The sequence below is a fragment of the Equus caballus genome, chromosome 5 (genome assembly GCF_041296265.1).
Source record: "Equus caballus isolate H_3958 breed thoroughbred chromosome 5, TB-T2T, whole genome shotgun sequence".
In the NCBI taxonomy this organism is placed as follows: Eukaryota; Metazoa; Chordata; class Mammalia; order Perissodactyla; family Equidae; genus Equus; species Equus caballus.
In genome coordinates, this window is record NC_091688.1 from 59888240 (window position 1) to 59912390 (window position 24151).

At 50.4% G+C, this 24151-nt stretch overlaps 1 protein-coding gene across 13 annotated transcripts in view; it reads left to right on the plus strand.

Annotated features, from left to right (window-relative positions):
- The window catches only part of SYT6 (synaptotagmin 6), a 59031-nt gene that overhangs the window by 1997 nt on the left and 32883 nt on the right, over positions 1-24151 (plus strand). For 7 of the 13 annotated variants that reach the window (XR_011438758.1, XR_011438759.1, XR_011438757.1 and 4 more), the window contains exons 2-3: positions 9318-9583; positions 11031-11589. Coding sequence is in view for 7 of the 13 variants with exons in the window: in XM_070267215.1 (XP_070123316.1) it covers positions 9327-9583; positions 11031-11589 (816 nt within the window). In the remaining 6 variants the exon portion in view is untranslated. Of the gene's footprint in view, positions 1-9234; positions 9584-11030; positions 11590-24151 lie in introns of all 13 variants that reach the window. The other 6 variants (XR_011438754.1, XR_011438755.1, XR_011438756.1 and 3 more) reach the window with 1 other exon arrangement.

Sequence of the window (24151 nt, forward strand, 5' to 3'; positions counted from 1 at the left end):
AGGCACTGGGGTTAAACATAAAGAACTTTGAAGAGGGTGGTACAGTGAGGGAGGTTGGAGAGGCTGATTTCTTCCTCTTGAAGAATCTCAGGATAGATTAGGCCCAGCAAGTATTGTTAGACTTTGGTTCTCTAGTGCCATCACCTGCAACACCACCCAACTCCCCATATCCACCAGACACACAATTTTGCCTGAGACAAGGAGTTTCTTCCTGCCTGCCTCCTCAGCTCCTTTCCATCCTCTCCTCCAATGTCCATCTCAAGTGGGGCCCTTAATGTTGGTCCTGAGCCTTCAAACCCTAAAGGGGATAATTCAAGGTGAGAACACACCTGTCGAGTTCCACCTGGGATAGAGGCTGCCCCTCTGTCTGTCCAAGGCAGAAATAATTGGGGGTGGGGGGCCGAGGGCCGGGGGGACTGGGGGCAGTGTATGTATATAGCTCATCTTGATACTGGAAGGCGCTGGTGTTCTGACTCCAAAGGGACACCCTGTAGTCTGAAATGACAGGTACCTGGACAGCCAGGCCAAGGGTGAGAGAAGGCTGAGGAGTGAGAGCCTGTGGGCCCAGATGAATCAGTATGCCTTCCCTGCAGGCTGCTTCAGAGAGTTTGAGTTGTCAGCCCTGGGGAACTTTAACTTGGGCTGCTGAGTCACAAGCCTCAGGAAGCCGGGGGGGAAGGGGCCGGTGGGGAGCATGAAGCTGGGGGGCTGAAAGGGATGGGGAGGCATAAGGAGACCCTTGATCATAGCAAAAGAAAGACAGTGGTTGAGAGTGGCTTCGGGATCTTGGGGTTCAGGTGAGCACGGGGTCTGGGGAGATGCTGTGGAGTTAGGACCAGGCTGCCAGGTATGCCGCCTCTCAGCCTACTCCCTGCATCCCAGAGCCATTGCCTGGCTCCAGATTCTCCAGTCAGAGAAATGCTGGATCTTTTCATTTGCAGTTTCATGAAAAATGCAAGTGGCTAGAGCATGCCCAGTTCCCTTTACCATTGTATGTTTTCTCCTGCCTTCCTCCTGCTTTAAGTTGCCAGCTCATGGGATTTCTCGTAATACCCTGAGATTCAACAATTGAGATTCAGACTCTACTATCATTTACTGGGATCCTCTGATATGCTGGGGTCTGTGCTAGGAATTGCACAGGAAATCTCAGTCCATCAGACACTGACTTAGAAACACCTCTACACAAACTGTCCCAGCTAAAAGCAAGTTCCCCCTTTTCTTTAAAAACTCTAAAGGGAAAGGTCTGTTTTCCTCCTTAATACACTCCCCCCACCCCTGCAAGAGGATGCTGACAGGCAGATCTCTACCTTTCTTTGTGTCATTTGCCTTGTGGAGGTGAATGAACTTTTTCCATAAGCCAAGCTGCAGAGTGTTGGGTGTGGGTAGCATGGGTTCTGGATTTGAGGTAGTAAGCAGAGGTTCAGAGGTGTTCCAGACAATGCAGAAAACTGATGGGAGACCTGAGCTGCCTTGCCCCTCCCAGGCTGGCCGCCAGGAATGGTTATTCTCTGGCTTCCAGATGGCCATGAGATGTGTGTGATAGTTGCTCACTTCTCTAATGACTCTGAAGATGTTCTGTGATGCAGTCCCCTGGCTTTGAAGTTGGCCTTTTGCAGCAGAGAGATTTTTCTGGCTTGTAATGGTCAATTAAATGCACAGCATTTCATCAAAACACAAAAATCCTGTTTCTATAATTGAATAATCAGTTACTCCCTCACTCCTTGCTGGAGGGAAGGAGTTCTGTAGACTTTGCCTTCTTTGAGGGCACGATCCTTTAGAACCGATGGTGATGATATTCTGACTCTGGGGTGTGTCTAGAGCTTTAGGATTCTAGAATCAGGGTTCAGTATCTAGGAGTTGTAGAGCCCTTGGATTTACAGTTCTAGAAGTTCCTTCTCCCTCTGATTGTGGGAACTTCAAGAGTGGGGATGGTAGATCCAGAATGCTCCATCCCTCCAAGCTGTGTACAAAAGATGTGTTCTCTTCTAACTGTTCTAATGCTACTTAGTCCACACACTGTCCACAGAGTTGGGGGTATAACGTTTGGCTGCAAATAACTAGGACTAAGACATAGGCATCCGGATCAAGCCAGGTTTCTTTAGGGTCTGTGTAGGGCTGTCTGGAGTGGCGGAAAGCAGGGTAAAAAATGTCCTGACGGAGCTGGGTGGCAGCCCTGCTGGTCCTGCTTAGGAAAAGAGGTCTCTAGGGACTATAGGACGGGGCAACACTTAGGAACTGAAATCAGAGGGGCCTTTGAAAGTAGAGGTGAGCTGAGCATTCAGCTCTGGAGGCTCCGGGTATATGACGCCACCTCATCTCGCCCTTCTCTCTATTGCTGATCTGTTTTTCTTGCTCCGTGTGGACCCAGGCACACCTCTCCTCTCACTAATTGCAGGTACAAACAGGAAGAGGGTGTAGAGGGAAAAGAATCTTTCTGTTCTGTCTGTCCCTCCCCCCATCAGCCCAGCCTTGATCTCCACATTCAGAGGGGCCACATGCCCTGACCAATCAGGCAGAAAGGTACAGTTACCATCTGGCAAAATAATAATACTAATAATTGCTAAATTAATGTCAATGCTCTGTTAGCTATAACACTCCACATTAGTCTCCAATTTATCTCTGAATCCCCTAATGATGGTGGAAGCAGGAGCCCAGTCATAAAGCTTGGTGCGGCCCTAATTAGCCCAGCATTGTCTCTCCTCATCACAGCTTTTTCAGGAGCATTAATTCCTTCTCTGTTTGGACTGCGCTAATTATCCCCATCGGTAGTTCGGCCTGGATCTCTGAAAGAAGGAAAGGAAGCAAAGACTCTCTGCTCCCCTTCCCCCCACCCTAATATTAATTATACCAGGTTCTCCTAATAAATTTACAAGCCACAGCAGAGCTTTTTATTAGTGGGCCATGTCTGTGAACCTCAGAACAGAATAGCCCCTGTTGCCCCAACACACACACACACACTCAGGTATTTCTTAGCCACATCTCTGAAGGAGATGTTGTCAGGGCCATTGGTTATTTACCTGGTGGCTAGTGGGTAATCTGCAGTGTCTGCACCTTCCAAGGAAGAAGAAAGAGACGGGGCATGAGGAGGTTGGTCATAATCCTGGTCTCCAGAGTTCTTCCCAGGTTCAGAGGGTCAGGCCAAAGAGTAGAGGATGCCCCCACCCGCTCCTGATTATAACGAAGAAATTCCTCCCCAGCTTCTCTGCCCAGCCAGTTCTTCTGCTCAGGCTCGAGTCCCCTCAGAGGCCTGGCTCAAGAGCCTGGACTTGAGCATCAGAAAGTCTCAGGTTCAAAACCCAGCTCTTGGGCTCGATGCGATGTACCCTCAAACGGGTTACTTAGTTAATACTTCTAACCTTAGTTAATGTATCTTTGAGAAGTGAGTACTGATTTCTTACGGAGGCTGTAAAGATTAAATGAGATAATGTAAGGGGCACAGTGCTGACCATGTAGAAATAAATAACAAGTAATATTACTAGTATTAGTATTAATTGCTCTGCCCAGAGTCTTTTCCCTTCGCAGGCTGGGCACTGTTCCTTCCTGTCTCTTCGGCCTCTGCATTTCCTGCTGTCTGGCCTCTGGGTTGTACTTGTCTGTGTCCAAAGGGCTTCGGCCAAGGCAGCTCCTGCCCTTACCATTTCTGAGGGTCCACCAGCAACCCCAGGCCCTAAAGCCTACCTTCTCCAGCTTTGGGGGTAGCGGGGGAAATGGTCCTTTCTTGTCACTTCCTCTCCCCACTTTATCTTTTCAATTACACTCTGTTAGCGAGAATGCCTGTTACTGTTAGAAAATGGATTTTCCTGACTTGGAAGCCCATTAGAAAAATGGCAACAATAGCAAGCGATAAGAACTGCTGATGAATCCTAACCCTCTGGGTGGAGAGAAGGGGAGGGGACACCAGGGCTCTGTCTTTGGAGAAAGAAATGTCAGTGGGGGAGATAAGAAAGCCCTGGGTTACTAATTAACAACCCAGCATTTTCCAGGGAGAGAGGGAGGCCATGAGCCATCACCTCTGCTGACAGTCTCACTTAGGGTGACAAGCAGGTCCTGCCCTGATGGCCTTCAGGAAGCTCTTAACTTCCCAGGAGAGAAGAAGGGCCTGAGGTCTCTATGATGCTTTGCCCCCTGGTCTGGCGTCTCGCTTCCGTGCCTCAGAGGACCTGGCTTTGGGTCTACTCTGTATGCAGTAAACTATTATCTCCACCAAAAAAGCAAAACATGAAGAATAACAGCGGCTTACATGTGGGGAGCATTCACCGCACACCAGGCACGATGCTCAAAGTCTTAGTTTATTTAATATTCATAACGATTCTGTGAAGTAGGCATAAATTAGAATCCCCATTAGATAAAAGAAGAAACCAAGGTGGGGAGAAGTTAAGTAACTCGCTCAAGGTCACACAATTAGAAATGCGGACACGTGTTCTGTGGTCATTCTGGTGCAGTTGCTCACCTGAGATGTCCGCCTGGTGTCTCAGTACCTGGTGAAGTCCACTTTCCCAGCCAGGGCTAGAAGCCCTGTGCCCCTGCATGATGCCAGGTCACTGGGTGTGTTTCCAAAGTCTAGTTCCATAGCTCTTTGCTTTCCCAGAGCTTGCTGGGTAATGGCCAATATGGTTTCCCAAACCAGGTGTCCATGGAATACTGAATTCTGACATCTGAATGAAGATATTTCACAGCTAATATTGAGTCATAGACTTCTTTCCCCCAATTTTTAAGAAAACTTGGCAAAAGCATAGCATGTTCTCAATTGTTGATTTTTCTTCCATGATTTTCTTCTTACTCCTTTTTTTTAAAGATTCTTTTTAATTTTAATTTTTTTATTATTTTTCTTTTTTCTCCCCAAAGCCCCCCAGTATGCAGTTGTATATCTTTAGCTGTAGGTCCTTCTAGTTGAGGCATGTGGGACGCTGCCTCAGCCTGGCCCTGTGAGCAGTGCCATGTCCACGCCCAGGATTTGAACTGGCGAAGCCCTGGGCCGCCGGAGCACAGTGCGTGAACTTAACCACTCAGCCATGGGGCCAGCCCCTCTTCTTACTCCTTTGGAGCTCACACTTGTTCACCAGCTGGTGATAGTAACAACAAAACAAATGGACAAGTAGCAAGTAAATGAGTATTGACAGAAAAACTTGGAGATGTGAGAACTTTAATATAGTACATATTATGTCCTGAGGGAGAGACCTAGCTATAAATGAAATACTTATATTATTTCTGCTAGTAAGATTGTTCCTGGTTTGTAATGATAAAGTTAAAGCTATCTCTGTTAGTATTCATGGCCTATAGGTGTTCTGCCAACCAAACAAATTTCAAAACTAGGGAGTGTTCAGAACCAGACTGGGCAATTCTAATAAAAATAGCCAATATTTATTATATTGCTTACTACCTTCTAGGCACCGTCCTCAGTACTTTTGATACACTTTTGATCTTGTTTAAACCTCACAATGACCCTATGAGGTAGATACTGTTATTATACTCATTTTATGGATGAGGAAACTGAGGCTGAGAGAGATTAAATAGTTGACCAAAGTCACACAGTTTAAAGCCAGTGGAGACGGACATTGAATGAGCCCAGTCTGACTCCAGGGCAACGTTTCTTTCTCTCCAGGCTGAAGGGAAAGTAAAGAAGGAAGAAGAGAGGGAGGCAGAACGCAAATACTGAGGAAGTACTTTCTCTTTCTCAGCGTTGTGGTAGGGGCTTTCTCCCTCACTGAAGCGTCACCTCTTTCTCGTCATGGAGCTAGTGCATGGTATAAATGTGAAGAGCTCTGGATCAGGACTTGAAAGGTGGCAGAGTTGCCCATCAAAATTCCATTTGCCTCACAAGGTTCAAACAAGACATGAGTGGAAAAAGGCTTTGAATGCAACTTGGGTACCTATGATTTCTAGAGGGCAACATGTCCTGGTGGGTTGGTCCCAGCAGGCTCAGGGTGGGAAGGCACATATCTTAGGCTATCTGGGCCTTTGCACAGCCTTGAGGCCATATAGGAGCCTAACTTCCCAGCCTCAATGCACTTTTAACCAGACTATGCGGGCTGGCTGAGTTCAAGGCCACATATAGTGATTTTAAAGGGGCTAAATCCTGTACAATCACCCCTGCCCTGGCCTAATCTGCTCTTACCAGGCTTGTTCACTGCCTCGGATCCTCTGTGGGTGGGAACACAGTCGGCGCCCAAGACCCAATTCTCCCTGCGTTGCCTGCCTGGAGATGTCCCGGAAGAAGATTCTCCAGACCGAGGAAGGGCCTCCTGGTCTTACATAACCAGTATTGAGCACTGGGTGCTGATTCTTGATAATCCATACCTCTCCTTCCCTAATCACAGCTCCCAGGGAGCAACAGCCGGGGGTCACGTGGAGAAGCATTCAAAATAGCTACCACACCGAGTAAAAATTGATTCCCTCGGCCCACCCCTTTCCCCCACCTCTCTTTTCATTTATGAAGTCAGTTTTTTGTCAGGCTGAACATTTAAATGCACTCTATGCTCTCTGGATTCCCCCCAGTGCTCCCCCTTTCTCGTTAAAATTCTAATTATTACCAGAGCAAGTAAAAGGTATGATCAAAGGAAAGCAAAGCCCTAGAAATACCTTTTGTTTTAAGGTGACTCATATTACAGAGAATGCATCCAGAACAGCTGTAACAGAGAACAGATGTGAAGGGTCTGGAGATGGCCAGATACTTAGAATAAGGATACGTCTATCTGTGGTGGCTCTCACAGTGAAACCCAGGGGGATAAGGCCTAAACCAAACCGCTTAGATTGTGAACTCATAACAGCAAAAATGATTTTGATTTCGTACCTCCAATATACATTTATTTATTCCCACATTATACACATGTCTGCAGAGGGGGCATTGCAGAGCTGAACTGCCAGGGTTGTATCCCGGTCCCATCACTTACTAGCTGTGTGACCCTGGGCAGTCCATGTAACCCTCTGTGCCTCAGTTTCCTCATCTGCAAAATGAGGATAATAATCATCCTGTTTCATTGGAGAGTATTAAATGAGTGAATACATAAAAAGCACTTTGTACCTTGGACATGATAATGTTCCATAACTTGATTAAATCCAATAATAAAATGCTATCATTTCTAGTACTATCAACCTGTATATTAACGTTTTGATTTCTTATTTTTAAGATAATAAATTAGTATTGAAACAATCTGATATTTTTTCTCTTGTGCCCCTGGGGTGCATGCACACCCACTGGAGACCTTTAGGCTAGAAGTTAACTTAGAATCAGCCTTCCTGGTCCCTGGTGGACTCTGGGTGAAGGACTAGCTCCAGCTGCTTTGGCTGGGAAAGACTCCACTGTCTCTGTGTGGGGCTGGGGGTTGGAGTAGGTGGCTAAGGACTTGAGGATTCTCTGCTGTTATTCCTTATTAATGGAGGTGATAGCGATCAAGGCCAGTACCCTACAGCCAGGGAGTCAGAAGGCACTGCTAGCTCCCGAGAGAGGGCGGCTGATGTTCTCACCTCCTCCTCAGATCCCTCTGGATAGGGGACAGCGTTCCCTGGGGCCTGGGGGCTGAGAGTGCTCTGGATCCCCCCAGGAGGGACCTGGCATCTCTACTCTAAGCCTAGCTTAGAACCTGGCACATGGCAAGTGCTCAGTAAATGTTGATTGAAGGATAATTACAGCTCTTTTATGTGCCATTCATTCATTCACTCCTTCATTCTCATGTGCCAGTTTCTATGCTAGGCCCTGAGTCAGACAAATATAAAAAACACAGAGTTACAGTAGCTTACAGCTTAGTCAGGGACAAACAGGCTGGGGTAGTGGGAAGAGCCCCACTGGCAGTGAGCATCTGGACCCTGGTCCACGCTCTGCTTCTGACCGACCTGTGATCCCAGGCAAGTCTCTTCTCTGGACTACTGCTCCCATCTGCAAAATCACAGCTTATCCTCGGTGCTTGTAGGGTCATTTCTCACCTTAAATCCTAAGATTCTTAAGGCACTGGGACAGAATAATATAGAGGCTGGAAACTCACAGTCCTGCAGGGGCAGGCAGGTAACAGGGAGTGGAGCTGGTGAGGACACACCCCTCCAAAGGGAGTGGCCACTTCCCACTGTGCAGGGGCACAGGTGCAGTTACCGAGTCCACGGGCCTTTTCCAGAGAACCAGAAATCTAGTGTGGTGATGATGATGATGATGGAATTCCTCAATTTTTCAATCATTGTGTAAGCCAAATAAGACTCCCCTGCTGGCTTGTCCACAAATGAAACTTTGTGCAAACCCTGCCAAGAGTACCATTCATTCAGAGCCTTCTGACTACTCAGAAAAGGAAGAGGCCTTGGGCTCAAAGCTTTCTTCCTAAAGGTGGGATGGGAGGTCTGCTTAATAATCTCCCCCAAAGGGAGGCATTCCTTACAGCTCTCCTGGGATAATGGGCATCCTACAGGGGCACAGTGGGCTGGGGCGGCACAGTGAGAGGCCACCTCTGAACCAACCACATTCACAAATACCAGTTTTACAGCAAAGCTGTCAAATAGCCACAGGAATGGAAAAAGACAGCTATAGGAATCCATTGTATTTAGCTTTGAGATAAACTGTGTGGATTGGATTCCAACTTAACACAGTATTTACTGAGCCTGCTATGTGCAGAGTTCTGGGAGGACAGAAGAAGCATTAGACCTAATCCCTGTCTGCAGGGAGAATGTGCTCCATCTCATTCACTTCAAGTCAACTCAGTAACTACTTATCGGGCTCCTGCTTTGGGTGCGGCAGGGTTGGGTAAGGGAGGACAATGAGTTGGCCCGGCCTCTGTTCCCCAAGGCCTCCCAGCCTGTTGAGGAAGAGAGCTGTACACAAAAATGACTCTGCGAGAAGTCTGGCCATAGTAACAGCTCTAATAGAAATTCAAACAGCATCCAAATGTGAATGCTTCACAAATTTGCACATTTGCTTAGGCTGCTATTTAAATTACTTTCCCTTCCCCGTGCACATGCCAATAGGCAGTAGGGGAGGCAGCCCAGGTGCTCCCCAAGCTGGCAGAGGGGGTGCGGGGGTAAAGCTGGAGAAATCAGACTGAGGTGAACGGGAGGCTGCCAATATTTCACAAAGTGGACTACGGAGCGTCACCCCTGAAACCATCTCTCCTCTGCCTGGGCAGCGTTCTCATGACCATTCTTTTCTCTTCTTCCGTCTTCGTCCCTTCTGTGTGGCCCCTCTTCCAACACCCTTACCTGCTTCTCCCCGCCTCTGTCTGTCTCTGTCCCTCCCTGCCTGGCTCACGCCGAGGGCAGGCACCTCTGTCAGCCTCCTCGCAGTGGTAGTTATTGTGTGTGGCGTGGCCCTGGTGGCAGTTTTTTTCTTTCTCTTTTGGAAGCTGTGCTGGATGCCCTGGAGAAACAAGGAGGCCTCTAGTCCCTCTTCTGCTAACCTCCCCCTGGAGGCCCTCCAGAGCCCCAGCTCCAGAAGCAACATGGCAGACAAGCTGAAGGACCCCAACACTCTGGGCTTCCTAGAGGCGGCTGTGAAAATCAGCCACACGTCCCCAGATATCCCTGCTGAGGTGCAGATGTCAGTCAAGGAGCACATCATGCGTCACACGAGGCTGCAGCGACAGACCACAGAGCCAGCATCATCCACCAGGTGAGGGGTGGACTCCTCCTTTCCCTAACTTGGCCACGTCCACGTTCCTGTATTTGATATGTTAGTGAGATTCCAGCCTGTGAGGATCAGAGAGCAGGAGTAATAGCACATGTGCTTTGGAGAATATATCAGATGATATGTTCCATGGTGGGGGATCAGCTAGGAGACGGGCACCAGGAAAGACTTCAGGAAAGACATGAGGCACGTGGTGTGCCCTGAGATGTGTGTGTTGGGTGTTTGGAGGGAAGGAAAGACTTCTGGCAGAGGGAAGAAAATATGCAAAGGCCCAAAGCATAAAATCTCATGGAGTATCTAGGGATATGTCAGTAAAGCCTTGCGGGTAGAGTCTGTGGTGCCTGGGAGATAAGGCAGGAGATGCCTAACATTTTGAGAATGAGAATTCCTTTGTAACCTTGGCAGAGCTACCTGCATGACAGGAATTGCATTCATGGCATTCTTTAACTGAAAAAACAAAATGACAACAAAAACAGCTACTGCCACTTAATGACAAAAACCTGCTCTAAATTCGGAAACACTTTTGAAAGAAGTGGTGCATGCAGGTATGAGGCATTGTCTTATCCAAACCTTAGGGAGCCTGTGGATTCTTGGGTCCCTGCAATGTCTCCCCAGGCTCCCAGGGGACCGGCTGAAGGGAAAGAGGCCTGGTCTTCAGATTGGAGGCCAGGAATGAAAGTGCTGGGGTATGTACGGAGTTTATTGTATGGCCACAGGCAAGTTGCTCACCTTTCCTTAGCTTCACTTTCCCGAAGTGTAAAACAGGGCTAATGATGCTCATAAGATTGCAACGAAAGAATCCGTGTGATGATGAGAGCTAATGATACGCTTCTTACACACCTGGCCCTGTTCTAAGCACTTTATATGCATCAATTCACTTCACCCTCAGCAATCCTATGCAGTTGCTACTTTTATTGTTTTCATTTTAGGGCACAGAGAGGTTAAATAATTTGCCCAAAGTCACATAGCTAGAAAGTGGCAGAGCCAAAATTAACCTCTGCAATCTGGCTCCAAAGCCCAATAAATGTTGACTATGGTGGTGGCGATGATGAAGGGAATGCCACATCAAGGGTAGGAATGGATGGCCCCTCTCCCAAAGGAGCTCGTGGTTTAGTAGGGGAACCAGAATCACGTCTACTGGGAAAGAAACCTAGAAAGCAGATAACAGAAAAGCACGGAAGAAGATGATGATGGCAATGGCTATCATGCTTTGAGCTATACACCAGGCCCCATTCCAATGACTTTACCTTTGTTAAGACGTGTAATGCGCACAACAACCTGTGCACAAACTGCGTGCAGAGGGACAGGTGGTGGACAAGTGGGAGGAGAAAGGGGTAGGGGTAGGATGAACCAGGGTGGCGGGGTTGTGTCTGCTTGCATCCCCTCCCTGAGCCCTGACCACACTCTCTGGCCCCCTCCTGCCCTCTGCCAGGCACACGTCCTTCAAGCGCCACCTGCCAAGGCAGATGCACGTCTCCAGCGTGGACTATGGTAATGAGCTGCCCCCGGCGGCAGAGCAGCCCACCAGCATCGGCCGCATCAAGCCGGAGCTCTATAAGCAGAAGTCGGTGGATGCGGATGAGGCCAAATCCGAGGCAGCCAAGAGCTGTGGGAAGATCAACTTCAGCCTGCGCTATGACTACGAGAGTGAGACCCTGATCGTGCGCATCCTGAAGGCCTTTGACCTCCCTGCCAAGGACTTTTGCGGCAGCTCTGACCCTTACGTCAAGATCTACCTCCTGCCTGACCGCAAATGCAAGCTGCAGACCCGGGTGCACCGCAAGACCCTGAACCCAACATTTGACGAGAATTTCCACTTCCCTGTGCCCTATGAGGAGCTGGCTGACCGCAAGCTGCATCTCAGTGTTTTTGACTTTGACCGTTTCTCCCGCCATGACATGATTGGAGAGGTCATCCTGGACAACCTCTTTGAGGCCTCTGACTTGTCCCGGGAAACCTCCATCTGGAAGGATATCCAGTACGCCACAAGTGTGAGTACAGCCCTGCACCTGGGCTTCTTGAGGATTTCTAGTTCTGGGTTGAGTGGGATGTGTCCCCATCACCCTGACCCCTAGAGATAAGTGGGCCTTTGCCCTTCAGGATGTGAAGAGGGACTCTGGAAACTAGAAACAATGGCCCAGCCCACCCTGGGGAAGTCCTTGCACTCTGCCCCAGGTTGAGGTGGGGGCAGCAGAGCCCCCACGTGGGTGGGAAGGGAAGGGAATTTTTGCTTGTTGCTTCTGATCACATGTTCTGAGGTGGTTCTCTCTATCTGCTAGGCCTTAGGTCTACCACCTAAGTCTTATACATCTCTTTGATCATGGGTAAGGATGGGCAGGTCCCTAGACTGAATCACACAGCAGTATCTGTCAAGGACGTTGATGTGTACTAGAAGCCTGGAAAAGACCATCAAGAACAGACTGTATTAATCAGGATGAACCAGGTTATGATGCAGCAATAGGCAATGCTAGGATTTGGTAGCTTAAAGCAGCCAAGGTTTAGTTCTTGTTCATGTTACACGTGCTTTGCAGCCTGGCTAGGGTTCTCCTCTACCTTGTTATCCAGGGATCCAAGCCAACAGAGGCTCCATTTCAACATGGGCTCTCACAGTTACCCACTCAGGAGGAAGGAGATGTGGCAAATCATGCACTGTTTCTTTTTTATTTTTTGAGGAAGATTAGCCCTGAGCTAACATCTGCTGCCAATCCTCCTCTTTTTGCTGAGGAAGACTGGCTCTGAGCTAACATCCGTGCTCATCTTCCTCTACTTTACATGTGGGATGCCTGCCACAGCATGGTGTGCCAAGCAGTGCCAAGCAGTGCCATGTCCGCACCTGGGATCCAAACCAGTGAACCCTGGGCCACCGAGAAGCGAAACGTGCACACTTAACCACTGTGCCACTGGGCCGGCCCCCATGCACTGTTTCTTAAAGCTTCCACACAGAAGTGACACATGTCACTTCCACTCACATTTCATTAGCCAAAGCAAGACACATGGAAACTCCTAATATCAAGGGGACAGGACAAAGCAATCCTAGCACATACCCAGAAGGAGAAGTAGAAGTACTTAATGACCAACACTAGTGAGAACCACAGAGCAGAGCCTCTTCTCTTACGCATTGCCTGCCCAGGCCAGTCTGGGAGATGGGGGAGGCAGGCCTGAAAGGAGATCTGGGAAAAGAGGTGGCTGGCTTTTCAGAATCAGCTGCAATTAACCAGGGAAGGTTCAAGGGGCTGAGGCTCAGATTGGCTTTTAAGGGGGAAGACAGGTTTGGCACAGAGAATTGAGAGGGCCTATCCAGAGCCCTTCAGTCCAGTGTAGACGCTATTCTCCAGTCTAGTGGGTGGGTGTTGAGGAAGCTGCGTACCTGCGTCCCGCAGCTATAGGTGGTGTGCCTCGCTGTAAGCCGACGCGGGCAGCTGAGAGCCCAGCAGGGCCGTTTCCACCACACACCAACAGCCTTGCATCGGGTGTCTTGCGTGCTCACTGGTTGTGTGTCTCCCTGGAAATGCTTGCACCATTTCTCTGGGGCAGGGGTGACCCCACTCAGTCTGCAGACCCTCCCTTTGGACAGTCAAGACTCAATATCTCGGTGTTGACTTTGTGGGGAGAGAGGCTGGGAAAATCAGCCCCACTCTGGTGGGAAAAGGGTAAGAAACTTGATTTGCTCAAAGAGAGGAGGCTCGGTGGGCTCCATTTCTGCCCCAGGGAGGGTCTCTGGGACACCCCATTCTCATCACTGTTTCTGACTTTGATCAGTCCACTCCAGTGTCCCAGTGCCTCCCCCAGCTTTGCTTTCCTGAAATGTCATCCCCAAGAGCAGCACAAGCAGCAGGGCCGGCAGACGGGGCGGGCAGACGGGGCGGGCTGGAACAGCAGCTGTGTGCCAGCCCCAAGCCCAGGAGCTCTGTTCTATAAATCACTCTGAAGTTTACATCTGGTGCAGCTCTTCCCCTGTGGTCTCGTAAGGCAGCAGCTTCATTACAGTGACTGCACAGGTAACGAAAAGCAGCTTGGTCCTCCCAACACTGGGGTTGAGGCCCAGGGGCTCAGAGAGAGGGAGAGATGAGGGCCAGGGGCTGCAGGAAGCAGAGCTCAACTCAGCCCTCTGAGGAGACTCCCTTCTCCTCACCAGGGTCCTCCCCTCCCTCTCCTGTGACTTTAGCCCTGGGCATTGTGGAAGCCCCAGTCCTGGAGTAGGCAGTCGCTGCCCAGGCACACCCCTCACCTGGATGCTGACTTCCTAGGTTTTAGAGCTCTAGCTGTCCCTGCCCTCGTCCCACCCCCCCTTGCCCAGCCCAGCTGCAGAAAAAGGCGGATCATCCAGAAGTGCTGCGCACATTGCCGCAATCCTCACCATCCTCAGTCAGTACACTGTAGTCCTCCTCTATCTCCTCCTAAGCAGAGCACTGTGCCAGGCACTGGGAGGTGTGGGGGGTTGGGACAGAAGACCGGCTCTTCAACCCACAGAAATTCATAATCCAATTACAGAGACAAGAAGTGTCTGTGCAGTAGCCAGCAATGCTAAGTAGCAAATCCTGTATCCTGTATGAGGTTGCAAGACCTGAGAGTTAGGACAGCCAGAGAAGTTTTCCTGGATGTGGAGGAATTAAGCAAGGCAGGGAAGGACTGGTAGGATTGATAGGCAAAGAGGAAGCGGGAGCATTCTAGCCAGGAGCCGAGGGAGTCTGGGCCCAGGAATGTCTGAAGCTGAAGAGCAGTGACCGTGTTCACACGTCCTGTCTTGTTTGCAGTCTGTCTGAGCTGCATGTTCTCCCCAGGGGAGGCCCCTGGGGCCCTCCCATCCGCAGCCTCTCCAGTGGGCTGGGTCTCAGAAGCAGGCTCCTCATCCTGGCGCTCCAAGAATCAGGCAAAGGAAGGGAAAGGGAAATAAGGCTGGTGCTTTCACCTGTTTTTTGGTGCTGACTCTAAAATTGTAATTATTTGGGGCAAGAGAGGCCCAAGTCATGGTCACCGGGAATGGGTGAGCACTTGGCGTATATGAAATCCTGCAGCCAGCATGGCAGGGGCGGTACAGAGGAACACAGCTAGCTGGCCCCCATCTCTCCGGCAGGCAGGATTCCCTTCCTAAAGCTGCATTTTGGCCTCAAGCTCGCTCCTCTGCCCGGCAGGCGGGTCCCTGAACATGCCCCACATTCCTGCCTCTTGCCTTGGCTCTCAAGCTTCCCTGGGTCAGGCGGCCTTTCCCCCACCTCTTGGCCTGGCCCAAATCATTCCGCCTTTCAAAGCTTCCCCGAAGTCCTTCCACTCTCACAGCAATCACTCCTCCTGATTTGTTCTCTGTGTCCCTTAGTTACATCCTGAATCATATTCTGTCTTGTAAAGTTCTCCCAATGGTTCAGAAATGGCTTGTGGTCCATGTTTGACTTTCTCTTGTATTTTCCTTCAGGGCTAAGCATATCGCATTGTGCAAACATAAGAACTCAGTACATTCTTGGTGAATGACCAATGGCTTAGTTAATTTCATTAAAACTGTACGTTGGTGCACAAGGAAATGACTGTTAAAGAAGTCATGGAAGTTGGGTGCAGTTAACCTAGGAAGGCTTCCTGGAGGAGAAGGTCAAGTAGTCCTTTGAAAGTAGATAGAGCCAGGCTTGGTGGAGAGAGACCCAGCCTGTGCTTCAGAGGTACTTCAGAGGTATGGTTCAGATAGGTGGTTTGTGTCTGGAGTGGCAAAGAAATTAACCAGTCAGATCAGGTAGTCTGGACTGAAGTAGAGGGTCGGTGGCATACAGGCTGGATAGAAGGAGAGACACCATGAGAATGGGGCCACAGGAGGCTGCTCCCCTTGTGGTTCCCGCGCTTGTATCGAGGAATCAGATTCAGCCTTGCAGGTGGAACCAGGGGTGTCCCTTGTTTTGGCCCTGCCCCAGCGCTCAAGTTGGTTTACGCTAGCAAAGCCTGGGGCATGTGTGTTGTTTTCTCACAACCACTGAACATGGAGCTTCAAGGCTAGTGAAGGGGAGGTGTACAGGATGGTGGTGGGGGGCGTCTAGCTCTTTGTTAATTGCAAATCTTAAGCTGCAAGGGACACTCACCTCGCCACCCCCAGGCTGTTCTGGAGGGAAGCCTAGGTGGCGAGGGAGCTATATACTCCCCCCTGGCCTGGAGGGCGCGGAGCAGGCAAGCCGGCCATAGCCGGCCGTGCGAAGGCGTCGGTCGGAGGCTTCTGCTGTTCACCGAATCAAGAAGGTCAGGCGTGGGAAGGAATGGAGGCAGTTGATCAAATCCACTCCAGCCCTGGGCAGGGCTGCCCCTGGTGCTCCTGCTGCCCCACCCCTGCCTGGCTTGACGAGGGTCCCTGTTGGTCTCCTGGGCGTTCCCAGCAGCTCGCCATTTTCTCTCTACCCAGGACTTCGATTGGCAGGGATCACCCTGCTCCTCCCTTCCCCCTTGGCTGCCCTCAGCCTCATTATTTCTGCATAAAGCTGTAGATTTATCATTATCATAGAGCCGCCGTCACCAGGGTTTGCCAACATCTCTGTAATCTTCTAGTTATTGCCGCAGAGGCCTGAGACCCCAGCGCACACAACTATTCCTGTCGCTATTCCTGCACCTTCATGGCGGCGGGAGGTGAAGGCTGTAATTGGGGCCATAAATATGTGTTGTGCTTGGTGGCGTTAATGGACTCAGCCATCGCCCTGCCTTACCAGGTCCCCGCCAGGTCAGAGTGAGCGTGCGAGAGCATGCATGCGTGCGTGTGTTTGGGGGTGAAGGGGTGCTCAGTGTAGGTCCAGGGAGCCCAGCCTCAGAGCCTGCAGGGAGGGAGAGAGGCCTGTGAGGTGGAAGGGTCTCCAGCCTGGGGATGAGCAGAGCTGTACAGAAAAAGCTCAGGCTTTGGTGCCAAACACACCTGTGTTACACCCCAGCTTCCGCACTTTCTAGCTTTGAGACCTTGAGGACGTTATGTAAATCATGCCTCAGTAAAATAGGGATAACAACAGTATATAGCTCATAGTGGCGTTACGTGTAGTAAATTAAATAAAATACTCCAGATGCCTAGGACAGCACTGCCACAGAGCAGCCTCCTGAGCCCCATTCCCGTGTGTCTTTCCTTCTAGCTCAGCCAGTGGGTCGCTATTTGTACCACTCCTGGGCCTGACCCCCTACTTTGGTCCTGACCATCCATTCTGACAGGTTGTTGGTTATTATTATTCCTATTTTATTTCTTGTCATAGCTATGCCATGTGTCCTCTGTGTGACCTGGAAAAGTGATTGCCTTCTCTGGGCTGTGGTTTCCTCAGTATTAAACCAGCTTCAAAGTTCTGCGGTTCTGGGATTCTCGGCTTTTCCTATAGAGGAGTGCTTGGCTCTCTTCGTTACAGAGCAGAGCCACCCAGTTCCAGGGAGTGTGGTCTGCACAGGAGAGGCCGAAACCCCAGCTTGACAGGCAGAATTTCCAGATATACCTTGCTCCCTCAAAGGTCACTCTGAATCAGTTCTCTCTTCAAGCCCCTGAGAAATGCCCTCTAGGGGGTTCCTGCCACGGGGAAGTTCCCACAACAAGCTGTCTTCCTTCTTTTCCCCCAAGGCACAGTCCCACACAGGGTCTCAGCTCCCTCCTCGCCTGTCTAGCTCCCTTCAGATCCCCCACTTACTGGGATATGTGGGTTATTACTTGAACTCCTACCAGGAACCAAGAGCACAGCTAACTTGAAGAGCACAGCTAACTTGATCACATGCCAGCACCACAAGCCTGATTATCGTCCCCTATATGTAAATAAAGAAATGAAGGTTCCAGGTTAAGTGACTCACCCAGTGTCACCCACAGAGAAGGTGGTTGAGAGCCAAGATTCAAATCCAGGTCTTCAACAGAGCCCATGGTCCTTGCACGGCTAGAGGGAGTGTGATCACATTGCTCCTTGGGACAGAAGACGGACCCTGAAAGCGTGCAGCTCACCAGGGGATCCAGAAGAGTGTTTGGTTTGGTTTTGTTTTTCCTTTGTGGCCGGGTTAGCTTCTCTCATTCCTCTCATTTCAAGGGTCAGCTTTTGTGCTGACACTTGGATTCCTTTACCATTTCCCCAGTATTCTTCCTGTGGGCATTGAGTTTGACATTCAGTCCTTTTTCATTCAACAAACATTCATTGAGTGCAACTACGTCTGGTCAGTTGTGCCACTGAGCGCTTGTTGGATACAGAACCTTGAGCTGGGCTGTGGAAAGGATGGCAAAGAGCAAGCCCTCCCCCTCAGAGTGCCAGGCTAGTGGGAACTGGAGAGTATGTTCGGTGTCCCCCAAACCCCCTGACCCCCTCACACAGGGCATACACTGGGGGCAGACTGGTTCAGGATGCTTACAACAAGCCATGTGGAGAAGTGCTGAGGAGCGATGGAGAAAAGGAGTCAGAGTCAGATGAGATTGATCTGAGAAAGTTTCTAGGAAAGGAAAGTTTTAGGCCAGGTTTTGATGGTAGTGAAGGTAGAGAGTGCTTAGAGGGGGGCGAGGGGCGAGGGGCGGAGGTAGGGGAGAGTGTTTCTCTATTTTCTTTGGATTGGGGGAAAGATCTAGAAAGAACTTCTCTCACATAAGATTGGGTTTCTTTTCTCTGTGCAATAGCTACTTGAGGTGTAATTACTATGTGCCAGGCACCAGGCTCGCCTTGGGAATACAATGATTCAACTCCAGGCCTGTCCTCAAAGCCTCACAGTCTTATGGGGGGTGGGAGGGGGCGAGGCAGGAAGGCAGGGAGGCAGCTCTGCTGTCCTGGGGGACACGCAGGTCCTCACCAGCCCAGCGTGTTGAGGGAAGGCTGGCCTCCCAAAATGCAAAATTGCCTTCCTTGCCAGAAAAAAGTTAAGTTGCCTCCTCTTCTCACACCTACATACTCAAGTCTAATGAGCTTCAAAAGGCCTTTTCAAGTAGAGCCAAAGAACTGGCTAAATTGCTCCACTGTGACTCATTAAATCAACCCGGGATGAAGCCTTCAAAAGGCTCGTTGACCAACAGCTTGATGCAACGCCTCCTAAGTGCCCCCCTTGGATCTCAGGCTCCCGGTTGTTCTATCCTGACTGGGAGGCGGGCAGGAGAAGGGGGAAGCAGGATGAATCTTCACCCACGCAACGTCTTCGATTACTCCTCAAAGAACTTATTTGGGTTCAAGAACAACTGGATATTGAAGGGACGAACATAGTCCTTGCTTTCAAGGAGCTTAGAGTTGAATGGAGGTTTCAGAGCCAGTAAAACGTAATCAAAGGAATGTAATTATTTAAGTTACATTAAAAGGAAAAAGGGGCAGACAGAGGTGATAATAGAAGCTGGGAGAGTGAGTGAGTGGGATGGGGGATGCTGCTGATGGAAGGAGAATTTGGGAATAAAAACTGAGCTTTGGGAAACACCCACAGTCAAGAAGAAGGAGGTCAAGGGGCCAGCCAAGCATACCAAGCAGGAGGAGAGCCAAGAGAGAAGAGAGCCGAGGAAGTTAAAGGAGGGAGAGTTCGGGAACTGTGCATTCAGCAGTGATCTGTCTGAGCATCTGTGAGGTACCAAGCACAGTCCTGGCACTGGGGATGCAGGACTAAAGGAAGTCCTGCTCTTGTGGGGCTTCCACTCTAGTAGGGGGAGACGAATGAATAAGTGAGATAAATAGTGTGTCTGAGAGTGGTTAGTGGTATGGAGAAACTAAAGCAGGGGAGCGTGGTGGGGAGTTTTGGGCTAGGGAGGATGGCTTGAAGAGAGGATTGCAGGATAAAACAGGGTGGTCAGGGGAGATGTCCCCCAGAGGGAGCGATTTGATAGACCCAACAGATGAGAGGGAGAGAGCTAGGCAGATATCTGGAAGAAGAAAGGCTCAGGCAGAGAGAAAGGTAAATGCAGACTTCCTGAAGTGGGAGGATGCCTGGCTTATTCAAAGAACAGTAAGGGGGCCAGTGTGTCTGAAGCAGAAATGGAGCTGGGAGGGAGACAGTAAGAGATGAAGTGAGAGAGGTAAAGGGGCAGGAAAGGTTAATGGGTTCTACCGTCAAAAGTTTAAAGGATTGCTGTAGCTGACAGGTTGGGAATAGACTATGCAATCAGGGCAAAGGCAGGCGAATCAGTTGGGAGGCTATTGCCATAAAAAGAGACAACAGTGCCTCGGACAAGGATGGTGGTGGAGATGTAAGATGTGGCTTGACTCTGGAAATATTTTGAAAGTAGACCTAGTAGTATTTGCTGACAGATTGGGTATAGGGTCTAGGGTATAGAGAAAGAGAAGAATCAAGGTTTTCAGCCTGAGAACTCAGGAGGGAATTGCCATTCACTGAGTTGGGGAATCCTGGAGGAAGAACCCATCTGGGGAGGAAGATCAGGAGCTCGGATTCAGACCTGGTATACTGGAGATGCCTCTGGGACATCCAAGTGGAGATGCTGGGTAGGAACTTGGATGTAGAGTCTAGAGTCCAGGAGAGAGGCCTTGGCTAAAGAAATACATTTAGGAGATGTCAACGTATAAATAGTACTAAAAGCCGTGAGAGGGGCTGGCCCCGTGGCTGAGTGGTTAAGTTCGTGCGCTCCTCTTTGGCAGCCCAGGGTTTCACTAGTTCAGATCCTGAGCGTGGACATGGCACCGCTCGTCAGGCAATGTGAGGCCGTGTCCCACATGCCACAACCAGAAGGACCCACAACTAAGATATACAACTATGTACTGGGGGAATTTGGGGAGAAAAAGCAGGGAAAAAAAAGCCATGAGACTAGTTCAGATCCTAAGTTTGGAGAAGACAAGAGGAAGGACCCAAGCCTGAGCCTTGGGACACTCTAACGCTTAGACGTGGGGACTATGTGGAAAAAGCAGCAAAGGAGACTGACAACCAGCAGCCAGTGAAACAGGCGGAAAACCAGGAAAGTGCAGTGGAAACAAAGACAGTGCTTCCAGGACGAGAGAGGGAAAGATCAACTGTATCAGATGCTGTGATTGGTCACATACGATGCAGACTGAGACTTGACCATTTTGTTCAGCATTGGCCTTAACAAGAGCTGTTTTGGTGGAGCCCGACTGGGAAAGAGATCATTTGTGGAAGATTGGGATACAGACTGTATCATTTTAGGGAACCTTTCTTGAGTGGGTAGTCATTTCAAGGCCTAGGAAGGCTGGTTTTGCAGTGTGCCGGCAGGCGGGTTCCATGGATGGGCCATCCCTTGGGAGAAAGAGTGGGTGGGGATGGGGGAGTGGGTGAGCAGCCCCAGCCACACAGAGCAACTCAGACCAAGACAACACATTCCGTCAGGAATCTGCAGCAAGGCTCAGTGTCTCTAGAATTCTGCCTTAAATTCCCTGGTGTCTGAACTTTAGCAGGTAGGATCAAGCCAGCATAGAAGCAGAGAGGGAGAGCTTTCCAAAAGAGGCCTGCAGGCAGATCAGGGTCACATGGAAGCCCCAGGAGGTGTGAAGGGAGCAAGGCTGGGCCTGGGCTGCTGCCCAAAGTCAAGAAGACTGATCCCCAAGCCCTCAGCCAGGGCTGCTGTGAATAATGTATGAAACCGGCCAGCCCTGCCTGCTCTGCGAGCTGCCCCAGTGAGCCCTGGCTGTGCCCTCAGCGGCTGCCTGACCCCGCCTGACCCCGAAGCCGCCTGAGCTGCTGCGGGGCTGCAAGGCTCCCTTGTTTACTTGCTGCTCAGCGGGAGCTGCCTCACTGCCTGCTTGTCTTCGCTAACGTTCATTTACCCCTGCACCCCCTCGGGCCTGGCCTCATTATCCTCATTATCCGCTGGATTGCTGAGCTCTCCCCCTGCACCCGTGCCCTCAGGCCAACGGGGGGAAATATCCAGACCAAGCCCCCACCCAGTTTATTCCTCCAGCCCCTGCCAATGCAGAGGGCAGCTGGGTGGGATCTTTCTTTTGCTCTCTTTCCTGAAGAGGGAGGAGAGGAGGGGCCCAGTAGCCTCTCTGGAAGGATGTCTTGGTCAGATGGGAACATCAAAGCCAGGAGCAGCTTTTCCTGCTCCAGGTAACAAGAACAGCAGCTCTACCCTCAGAGCTTATATCCTATAAGGACTGGGAGGAAACTGGGAGGGGGTATACCAAGGAGTCCCTCCATGCTCGAAGCTCAGGGCCTGAGAATGTGGCTCACCCTGTCGGGTCCCAGGTTCTGAAGCCAATAGGACGGCTTTTCTGGAACTGTCCAGGAGGCCAAAGGTCCTATAGAAAAGGAGTGCTGAATAGCCATCAAGAAAGGGGGAGAGGCGGGGTGTGGGCTCTGCGCTCCATCCCACAGGTGGCATGTCCTTTCAGGAGACAGGGCTCACACTTCCAGAGAGCCACCAGGCCCTGCACCAAGCTGAGAGCTCCTGGTCTACGTGTCCTCCCTCCAGCAGGGTGATGGATGTGCACTGGCACTTCCCCGCCCTCTCACTGAGGTCGACTGGGACCAGTAGCAGTTCTTGGGTACACGAGTTAAAGGTTTCCCATGTGGTGCTGGAAAACAAAGAAAATTGGTCCAGACAGGGCTCTGACCTGCCTGTAAGCAGAGCTGCTCAATAGCCGTTTGACTGGCCTTGGGTATTCTTGTTTAAGTTGTTTCTAAACTCAGCCTTTCACAATAGGTCCTTCCCTGCAGACTCAGAGGAAATGGCCTTAAGAGGCTGCCAGAGGCTTAGAACAGTGGAGACAGTTCTAATCTCACCCTTGATAAATTCCTAGCATCCAGACAGCCCCACTGCCCACTCTGGCCAGCTTCCTGCAGAACCCAGCTCCCACTGGCAACCAGACTGCAGCCCTGCTCGGCCTCCCTTCTCCACTTGCAGCTGCTACAACTCCGAGCTGGCTGGGCCAGCCAACCCTGCCCTGCCCCGGCCCCACGTGCACCTCATTGGTAAGCTGTGCATCTCAATGGTATAAATATCTAATCTTTCCCTTACATGAGAATGAATGGGAAATCATTAAGCAACAAGCTCATGCATCAACAAAAATCTATTCCTCTAACACTGGTGCCTTTATGCACTTCCCCCCACCTTGCTGCGCAGAGCGTATGTGCTTGTCTTGTTGCTTCTATCACCTGATAACCCACAGTGACATTTTCTCCTGGAAAGAGATTATTTGGTCACAAGGAAAACAACAGCCAAACATCCCCTCTAGACACTGTCAAGGATGCTCGAACTCCAGGATTCATTCAGGAGGAAGGGACTGCAGTGGGTCCCCTAGATCAGCCATAATCCAAAGAGACTGGGGTCACAGCATGGGACTATGACCAGAATAGCAACCAACTTGGGAGAATTGGGGCGGCCCCTGAGGGTGTTCTAATTTCCTGTGGACTATTGTGTCATGACTGCATATGCTCATGGACCTGGGGAAGGTCAGAGCAGGAAAGGGCCCTGGAGATGATCTGGCCCAATGTCCTCCTGCCACAGGTGAGCAAGTTAAGACCAGAGAAGTCATACAACTTGTCTGGGGTGGCTCAGTGAGTCCAGACAAATCTAGACCCAGAACCCAGGGCTCATGAAACTCAGTCCTGTGCTCTGCCCACTGCCTTCCTTGTCTTTAGGTTTTTATAGGGAATTCTCTTACCCTGTTTTTTTTTTAATTCACTATTCCCCCTTCCCTTCCTAGGCCATTGCCCACTCACTGTCATCATTCTGTGCCTGTGAGCTCTCTATCCTGCAGGAAGGAGGGCCAAGGAAAGACCAGGAGCCCGTGCATGCAGTGTCAGAGGGAGCAGAGCAAAGATGGCATTCTCTCTGTCAACAGTTGGTCTCTTCCGTGCAAGAGACTTACAGTCTCTCCTGAGACTAGAAATAGGCAAACCTATAAGCAACATCAGCAAGAAAGCCAAAGAGGAAAGAGAGACCGTTTATCAAAGTGCCTTGGACCCTAAACCAACTCACCCCCAACCTTAAAGCCTCCCACTGCGCATCAATGTTTATACCCTGGAGGAGGGAGGAGACAAGGCGAGCTGTAGAGTTTAGGTCAACCTTGTCCAATTGCTAGCATATTTTTATGGTGTTTCAGTGTTGGCAACAATGTAGAGAAGTGTTCCCTCTCCAGCAGTCAGCCTCCTCCCACCCCACTCCCCCCGCCAACCCTGTGCAACATCTGGCCCTCATTCATCCTCATCAGTCGTCCCCCGTAGCCACATTTTTCTCTCCTGTCTGAATTGACACCTACCCATTCTCCGTGAATACTTAATACCTTCCTTCCTAGACAAAGTCTCTGAGACCTTGAGGGTCTCTCTAGGGCTGCCACGAAACTTGGGATGGAGGGTTTTCCATGGAGTCCACTTGGCCTTGGGATGAGGGAATTAGAGTAGGGAGACAGCCCCTGGGATGGGAGGGGTGGCGCAAGGTGTTTAAACGTTCACTCCTCTCTGGCCAGCGCAGGCTGGCATTGCTCTCTTGATGGCCTGAGAAACACCAATGACTACATCAGAAGACTTCCATGTCTGTCATTTTTGAGTTCTACCCTGCTGATCTGGACTTGGCACAGCTTGGAATCCAGGGAGGGTACCAACATCCTTGACTACGAGACTGGTTTCCCCAGGAGCTATTTTATACTATGATCAGAAATCATGTTTCTGCGTGTGTATGGGGTGGGAGGGAGTTGAGGTGAGATGGGGAATGGATGA